The following is a 9,455-nucleotide window of genomic DNA, read 5'->3' as shown; positions in this document are numbered from 1 at the left end:
GAGGTGAAAAAAACTACAAATCCCAGCTGGCTCACTTGATGCGTTTGCTGTTCTCTTCTTCTAGTCGGATATAGCAGCTAGCTTGAAATTTGTAGCTAAAACTCGCCGTGTTTTTGTGTAAATTGTTGAAAATAACAACAAAACCACTAAGAAACAGTTAAAGATGGTTCTTTCTTTTACATTTCAACACGCAAGCAGCGCAGTTTTATCGACTTAAAACGAGTTCGTATTAATCGATAATCTCGTTAAATAGCCCATAAACCAAAGTAATATTTGTATCCATCGCTGTATTTAATCTCTCATTATGTGTTTTATATTACAGGGATTAATATGTGGCTTCGTCTCCAGCTTTGTTCCACTTTATTGATGCCCCACACGCTGGTTTGTGATATTTCCGCCGGTGGTTGAAGGCAGCACCCTGCTCGCGGCAGCAGCCATCAGTGTCATTGATTCACTGAGTGGAGGCTCCGCAGACAACAACAGCTCCTCGTGAGCCCGGAGACAATCTCAGCCCTTCTCTCCTCTTCCACCGCTTCTGTCAGAGTAGATTCACACTTTGATTCCAGGCTCAGGTTCGTTGTTTCCCTCATGAAGCGCCTCGTGTTCAGTCGGTGGTTTATTTTTTTTTAAAATTTCTTTCCAAAGTGATTGTCTGAGGCGTTCGCGGACAGCGTGCTGCTCTTTTGTTCTCCGGGTGATTTTCTGGGGTTTGTACAAATGGAAGCCGGTTGTTATTTCACGTCAACACCCGCTGACACACTTTGACACGCGTGCAGCTGTTTCGTCCCTGCAGGTTTCTAATGATTTTTGATGGATTGTTTGTTCTGTGTGTGTAGAAATGTGAGGGGACTAGTTTAACCCAGGGGCACAGAAGTGGGGGGCACAGGGTTAGATAATGTGCATAATTATGAATGTGTTGACTTTGTAAGTGGTTTATGTTTTTAATGCTATGTTTTGTTTTTTATCTTCTTTCCAGGATGCTGCACAGCGATGGGACAAAGGAAACAAAAAAAAAATCCACCTTTCTAACAAAGAGCCATAAAATCATGGGATACTAGATTTTAGTGGAACTCAACCTTTTCTGTTAAATTTACATGTTTATGTTTTTAACCTTGTAGGCTTTTTATTGTAAAAAAAAAAAGAAAAAGAAAACACTCCACACACAATATTCTGAATTGATGAAGGAAGGTGGTGTTCTTGATACCGCTGTCATTCAAAGAGACAGTTAATGGAAATGGGGAAGAAAACATGCACGTAACTCGAGGGGTCCAGTCCGCCCCAGTCCCACTGGCAGAGCAGCCATTGCTCCAGCACTCATGTGGCACTAGGTACTGACCGACCTGTCAGCACAGCCAGGAGCCGACTGAAGCTGAAAGTCCAGCCTGGCCATGACCTCGTCGGACAATGATGAAACCGGGAGCGACCTGTCTGAGTCCCTGGAGATCCGCGAGCTCCAGGACCAGTACACGGACCCAGAGAACTGCTTCAAGTCCAAAAGCTTACCCATCCTGAATGGACCGTGTCAGCTGGACCACAAGGCAGCGGAGACTCGGTTGCTCAACACCACCCACACCTGTGTGGCCGTGGACGAGTGCGACGAGCTACAGCTGAAAACCCCAGACTCCAGCCAAGCAGAGTCCCCCTCCTCCAGGACAGACTTCTCTCCCTCTGTCTCCAGCATGGTGGGGCTCAGCAGCTCTCTGCCTGTGGAGGGCCACAGGGCTGGTGGCTCTGGGGGCAAAAAACTTGGCTTCCCTCTTACCTGCCTTCTCCGTATTCCAGCCAGGAAGTACGTGCGTTTAATCCTTAGGGACTCGCGCTGCTTCCTGTTCTGCATGTGCTACCTGACCTTCATCCAGTCCCTGATGGTTTCGGGCTACTTGAGCAGCGTCATCACCACCATTGAGAAACGCTACAGTCTCCGCAGCTCAGAGTCCGGCCTGCTGGTCAGCTGTTTCGACATAGGCAGCTTGCTGGTTGTGGTCTTCATCTCCTATTTTGGTGGCAGAGGTCAGAGGCCGCGCTGGCTGGCTGTGGGTGGTGTGGTCATCGCTGTAGGGGCAGCGTTGTTTTCCCTGCCCCACTTCATCTCGCCACCCTACCAGATCCAGGAGATGAACTCATCCGCCGGTCACGGAGGCCTCTGTCAGAGCGGCAACAACAGTGGGCGAGAACTCGACGTTGCATCGTGCCCTCGCGACCAGGAGGGCAATGAGCACAACCTGTATGTGACTCTGTTCATCTGCGCCCAGATACTCATAGGCATGGGGTCCACACCAATCTACACCCTGGGGCCCACTTACCTGGATGACAACGTGAAGAAAGAAAATGCATCTCTTTACCTGGGTAAGTCAACCTGAATGTAAGCTGAGCTAGAATAATGATGTGTGTAAGCACTGTAGCCAGAGGGAATAAATCACCTCGTCCTGTGATACGTTTTATTTTCCTCTCTCTTGAAGAAATTGTGTTTGACGTCAAAGAAATTAGGTGGTTTCACTCAACACAGACTTGCTGAATTTATTTACAGATGACGGGCTGCTGTTTAAACTCTAGCAGTTTCATTAGTCTTGCTTTATTCAAACAACACAAGTCTGGTGTGTCGGGTTGATACAGTGCGCTACAGTTTCATAATGTTTTATCTCAAACGCAATTAAAGTAAATTATCCAATTAGCTGATTACAAATGGATGTTTGTTTTTTGATCAATGAAACTTGTTTGGTCTAACTGATGTTTACCAGGAAGGGTACATGCATGTATTTATTTACACTCATCAGCCCCCCCCACCCTCTGTCTTTTTTTGATTTAATCTTACTGGCATGCAACCTCTGCACCACACTGAGGTAAATACAGAGACTGCATAGTCAACCTTGGGCAAGAAGCACATGAGAGAGGTGTTTGGGACAAGAAGCAGAACTGGGTTGCGTTTGTGTGAGAGTGTAAAATACTGCCGCGTGCACAGGCTTCCACTGTGTTTAAGTGTTATCAGGTTGTTTTCTCTTCTCCTGGATTCCTGTCTTCCTCCTTTCAAATCATTCGGACATTCCTCAACATCTCCTGTGTCACATAATTTATTTGGTATGCTGGGGCTCAGCTGGCCTTAATGGTTTTCTCCAAATAATCGGCCTCAAACTCGCACCACATGCTCCACGTAGCTCATTGAGAAGATCATGATTGCAGAAGTAATCCCTCTCTGTCCGCACACTGTAGTTGGGTTATTGGGACATTGGGCACCTCTCAGTCTGGTGCTGTAAGTCAAGCAGATGGTCACTGTCCTACTGACCTTTGTGTGTGGAGGCGACATCAATTCATTGTTGTCACAATGATCCGTGATTTATTTTCATCTATTAATGAGTCAATCTAGAAAAACAAAAAAACCTTTAAGAGTAACTGTTTTATAAATTTGTATATTTTGACCACGAATGTAAAACCAAAAATATTAAATTTAAAGTGACAATCCTCTCTTAAAGGGATATTTCCCCCTGAAAAATGAAAATACACTCATTCTCTAGATTCCAGAAATGTTTTGTTGGCTCAAACACAATCGCCATAGTGGTGAGTAGGTAATGAGGGGATTTTCATTTTTCAGTAAACTATCCCTTTAATTTCTGTTTTGTTCAATACATTCCCAGTTTAATTGACCAGTTCTGTCACAGTGCACATCTGTGTGAGAAGGAATGCCTGCGCTCACTGAGGCATTTGTGTGGCAGTAGTCACAACGCTGCTGACACCAGCCCTCCATCGCAACATCTCGCAGCTTATGGAGCATTTTCACTGTTGTCCTCTCACACTGCCTGCACTGCTGCCCCTGAGACCCAGTATTGATCAGATCCCTGCATCACAGGGAGCCAATGCAGCATAGCTATTGAACCGGTCAGAAGAACAAGGAGAAAACAACCTCAGAACAGACACATGCTCTACCCTCACCTTTGTGAGATGCTCTTGAGCAAATGTATCATTGTTGGTCTGAATCATCCCCCTTTTCTAGTTTTCCATCAAAAAGCAGCACTTGCTCCAGTGACCTTAATGATTATTTTCAGAGATAATCTGTTTAGTTCCATCTGAGCATTATTGGTGAAAACAGAAACGTGTTCTGACATGTCACAGTGAGTAAGACATGCAGGGGGAAAATGTCCTTGGATTTGTTTTTCTGAAACTTAAAATAACCATGGTAACTGAGTCCGTTTTGAGTGTGTTCTTATCTTCCACATTCGCTGTGGTGTTTGGTTCATGAGCCACAGTTGACGGAGTTCAAATTTTCAAGGAGTGATTTTGCATTCATGTCAATTTGAATGGATGTTTGCAGCTCGAAAAGATTTCTGATCCTTTGTCAAGTTTAAGAAATTCGCAAAAATCCTCCCTCTCCTTCTGCACACAGTGCGAACAAGAGCTAGCTCGGCTAAACCTGCTCACCCAGAAACCCTCAAACCCATTTCCATGTTCTCACAACTTCATTTTGTGGAGATGTGGGCTACCCATATCCCGAGGAGGCTTCCCCCATACCACCGTGTGCTGTGCTTTTCCCCTCCCCTACAGACCCATTAATGTAAACCCCATCTCAATCTGCACTGGCTCAGAGGGGAGGAGTTTCTCCCTTTTTGTAGGACAATGCGGTTTACAATGAAGGGTACTTGGTGTCCTTGAAGAGATTGTGTGTTTGTGTGAGCGGGATTGTGTGTATTATTTTCCTACCGGGATGTCATATTTGTGTATGCATGCATGCACAGCAGGGAATTCCCTCTGACCTTTTTCCCAGCCCTGGCCCCTCGTCACCATGGTAACCTAATGGGCACGGCATCTGAACTTTACCTCTTCGACTACAGTTCCAGAGCAAATGGTGAAATTGGTGTACAGTTCCCTTGGCTTTGCGGATCTCTTTTTTGTTAAGGATGTCTAGATTTTATAGCAATCGTCTACGTGAGAACTGCTGGCTCAAGTCTCAATAGGAGACCTGGTGTGTGCATTCCACCTCCTTCCCCGGTCTTTTCTTTTTTTCCAGCTCTGAAAGATTTACAATGTACCATTTGTGGTGTTACTATGGTGAACGCTTGTCTGTGCCCCTCCACCTTGTGTGACGATGGCTCGTAGCTAAACATTTGTAGGGAAAGATAAACTGGAAACAAACTTGTTACGTTCTTGTTTTGTTGTCTCAGTATTTCATGAATGCCTTTTAATTTCCAACAATCTGTCACCATTTCTATCTGACTTGGCTAAGGCAGTGACGCACAGATCGAAACAACCAATAATGTAGAAGATTCTCCACATTGATTTCTTTGTCCAATCCAAGAATTGGGACTGCAACCCCCGTTCATGAGGGGAGGGGCGCAGCCTCTGAGGTTTACAAGCTTATGATGCTGAGAAGCTGTTATTGACGCGGGATGAATGGAGCAGTCGGGTCTGATTAGATTGCTCTCTGCATATGTCCACATTACCAGTCAGTGGAGGAGTATAAACTGAAATTTTATCACCCTTTTGTTTATGCACTGTGGTTCTTTTATATCCTGTTTATTGTCTAGACTTTGCGGCCTCTTTGCATGCAGTGTTGCCCTCCTCTCTACATGCAGGATAAGGTTAATTGATTCCTCCTGCGGCCAACTCAGTTTCACTGCTGCTGCGTTAACTAGTTTCCAAAGCAGGTGACTCTGAAACCATATACCAGTGTGTGCTGCTGGTGCATCATCTATGTTTTTTTGATATTCACAAAAAAGCAAAGGCTTCTGATGTAACTCTTGCTTGATACATAGGGACCGTAAAGGACTGGGAAGAGCCATTTTAAATGTGCTATTGCTATATACTATTAACCCCTGATAACCTACCAGTTCAGAGGTAGCAGTGAAGCTGTGGGGGCGAAAAAATCTGTCTATCGCTATTTATGAGTTCGCCATAAAAATACATTCCGTTAAGAGTTGTCTCCAGTTGTCTTCAATCACCTCTTAAGGTACAAAATGGTATTATAAGACAACATGGGCTGGGGCTAGCTGGTTAGCACTCTTCAATATAGAAGCCTTTGATATAATGTAAAACTGTTATTTTATATCTTTCTCTTTAAATCTTTTATATAGTGTAGTGTGCATGTATATATATATATCTATCAGGGACAGCCTGAACTCTGGTCTTGTCTGCTTCGTAATACACAGACACGCACTCACATGCTCACATGAAAATAAGGGGTGTGTTCTCTGCGCTCTGACAAATTTAGAAAGAACAGTTGCTCTCAGTCTCTCTCCCAAAGTGTTTTGCGTGTGTGTGTCCCCTGCAGATTAGAGAGGAAAAAATAGGAATGAACTGTTAGTATACAGTCAACCCTCCCTGTTTTAGTTTTTTTTTTGTGATTGTGGATTATCAGCCGAGGCCCTGGCACGACCCCTTTTGTACTCACTCAGTCAATTTCATTAAACAGTGTGTCCTGTTCTGCTCCGCAGCAGCCAAAGCAAATGCAGATTGTGCACACACAGAAGCAAACACACAAGTCCCCAGAGATCTTGCCTTCTCCCCCCATTCCTCTCTGCCCGTTCAGGCTGACTGATCACATTTCAGGGATTGGATACACGTTTGGCCCTGTCAGAGGCTGGCACTCATATAGAAAGAAGGCTGGTCCTGTTTCATTACTGTCCTGTTATTTTCACAGAGGTTTTAAATATCGCTGCCCCTCCTTCTCTGCTCGGTCCTGTTGGCCACACAGGCCCTCAGGGTTACTCAGCAGCAGGCAGCCTTTTTAGCTGCAGAGCTGCCAGCGCTGACTATTACTGCTACTACTACTATGACTCCCCCTGTGAACCACTGACCCCTCTGTGGCGGATCCTCTGCCAACCATGACTGTTGTTGTCTCCATCAACCTGCAATCCTTTACAAACACACTGGAACAAAGTACTGTAGTTTCTACAGTACATTTTTAACTTTATGTTCTTTCATTTTACTAGTTCAACTGTATATCATAATGCATCATGAATTCAAAATACGGTGCTGCCATCTTGTGCTGTTGATTTCATTTGGAGCTTGTGCAGTAGTGTGGAGCCACGGTATTAAGGTCCTGCAGATGCATGCACTCGACCAATTGCGAGTCCCTCCCTTCAACTCGGATCACCCAACTATAACTACTGACTAAACTGTATTACTAATTGCATGGTAGAGCCACCGCCTGGTTCAGCTCACTTGGACTTAAAACTAAAACTGATAGTCAAAAATGAGCTATAACTTCTGTTATTAAAATTAAAATAATAAATTGCTGTAATTTATAAACAAACAGTAAGTAAGCTATATAATATTTTATGTTTTTTTCAAGGTGTTTAGTATAAATTCTACCATCAAATCTTTTATAGTGAAGTCTTCTTTTAAATATGCCCACAAGAAAAGGGCAGTGAAAGTTCAGATAAGTTAAGAAATCTCATTTGTTTTTCAGAGGCAGCCACATGAATGTTGATGTAGTCATTCCTCAACCTCTTTGGCTGATTACTAGTGGCTATTTTTCAGGATTGTGGCCAGGCTGTTTTGACAGTGAGAGAAGGTTCCTGGGGAAATGCCACAAGAGGTTTTTCTAATGGTAGGAATGGAAAAAAACAAAAAACCTTTGTTTTCAGCTGTGCAAGATAAAAAGGGCATTTATTTTGTCTTTGTTCTTGCTGCCTCTTTGGTCCATTTGATATCCTCCTTGATCCCTGACTCTTTGTGGCTCAGGTTGAAATTAAATAATGCTCCTAAAGAGGCTATGATCTGGTTTAATTATTGCAGCACAAAAAAACCCACAGATTAATGTATGTTCATGCGCATGCACATTAGACATCAGCATGGAGAACAAAATACTACTCAGATTTAGAATGTTCAGGCTTGGTGGTTCATGTGTTTAACAAGGTCATAGATTGTAGATAAAGATGGACAATGCTCTGCTTCCTCTCATTGCAAAAATGAAGCCAAAATATTCTGGATACGGTTGTCGCCATCTTCTGCTTTTGTACACAATTTGAAGCCAGAGTCTGTGCAGCAGTGATCATAGTGTGGAGTGTGTTGCATGGAGGTCCCCCAAATACACACACTCCACCGATCAGTTGATCAGCAGTCAGTCTCACCACTCAATCTTTTGCCGTTTCATCTCTGTGGGCTGAAACGGCTTCAATACCGGCGGCCTCTGTTTGCCTTTCTCTGATTGAGCTAATCAGCATCATGGACAGAAACAGGTCCTCCCTTTGCCTCTTGAGTCCAGTCAGGAAATGAGTCGTTTTCAATAATTACCAGATGTTTATCTGTTGCTAGGGGTACAGAACGTCCTCTGATGATGGCCGTCGGGGAAGAGGGTTCTGTTGACATCAGGCTCTGAAACGGAATATACTGACTGAGATGCATTGGGCTTCAGAGTATCTGGCCCTCGAATATATCAAATATCTACATATACTGAACAGAGACGGCCTGTACGTCCATGTCGAGCTGAATCACATCCCTGTCTCTCCCTGGGGCATCTCATCTGCTCTGCTTTAGTTGCCTTGCTTCATAAAAAAAATCTTCAAGTCTAGTGTCAATGAGTAAGTGTTGTTCTCCTTGACCCCTGTGCTGTAAAACTGGACAATGAGAGAGGAAGTCAACCAGCCTCTTCTCATGGGCATACAAACAGGTCCCCTCTTTAGTGGACGACATTGGAAGCATTTATTTTACATTCCTTTATTTACATTCTTATACACTTAGTTTCCTTTTTACATAGACACTTTTAATAAATGTCTTTCTTAAGTTGCCGTTTGTCCCCTTCTGACCCTCATCGGTGTTTGCTGACCATAGCAGACCCATCTGTGTTGATCGTCCTGGAAGGACAGGAGCCCACTCTGAGGGAGACGGATGCCACTAAGCGTTTCCTGACCTCACCCTGTGGGATAACCACTGCACGCACACAACACATAAATGACACAGATGCTGAAAAATTATGCAACAACACCAAACAATGTAACCAGACAGCCATACAGACCGGACAGACTTCACTTTGCACATTCGTCTGTCTGTCACAGCGGCTCTGCCAGGCGCCATTATCCCACTAAATGTAACGTTAAGCTGGTTGTGCATTATATAACAAAGGATAATAGGCTAACATGTAACTGTGATACAGCTCAATGGCGGTACAGTGTTTTGACGAGTCATCCGCAGATGTTGGTGAATGTTTGCTCGTTGTGGAATGTTTGAGAGAAAATGCTGTATAATGGTTAATTAAAAGTACTCAGTAGGACTCTTAACAGCTGGATACAGACACTTTATGAATATTCTTTTCAAAGCCTGCTGGTGTGTGATGCTGATCTTTTCAGGCTTTTGTTCATGTGTGTTTTACATTTTGGGGGGCCTAGTTGTCGGTAGAGGATCCAGGGTGTGAATAGGGAGAGAGCAGCTGTTGAAAGCTGGCAGCATGCAGCTGTGTGTGCATCCTGGGAGTTTGGTGTGGGTGACGCTCGAGGTTTGTCAGGAGTGAGTACAAGTGTTTGCAGGAG

General features: G+C 44.2%; 1 protein-coding gene across 2 annotated transcripts in view; it reads left to right on the top strand.

Moving 5' to 3' along the window:
- Positions 1-412: 412 nt before the first annotated feature.
- Positions 413-9,455, top strand: part of slco5a1 (solute carrier organic anion transporter family member 5A1) — a 35,141-nt gene continuing 26,098 nt past the window's right edge. The window contains exons 1-2 of one of the 2 annotated variants that reach the window (XM_020087506.2): positions 413-572; positions 977-2,346. In XM_020087506.2, coding sequence (XP_019943065.1) covers positions 1,389-2,346 — 958 coding nt within the window. In that variant the 5' untranslated portion in view covers positions 413-572; positions 977-1,388. Of the gene's footprint in view, positions 573-633; positions 794-976; positions 2,347-9,455 lie in introns of those variants that run through there. The other variant, XM_020087507.2, reaches the window with a different exon arrangement.

The sequence above is a fragment of the Paralichthys olivaceus genome, chromosome 17 (assembly GCF_024713975.1).
Source record: "Paralichthys olivaceus isolate ysfri-2021 chromosome 17, ASM2471397v2, whole genome shotgun sequence".
In the NCBI taxonomy this organism is placed as follows: Eukaryota; Metazoa; Chordata; class Actinopteri; order Pleuronectiformes; family Paralichthyidae; genus Paralichthys; species Paralichthys olivaceus.
Note: the sequence above shows the minus strand (reverse complement) of the source record. Positions and strands in the feature narration are given on the sequence as shown.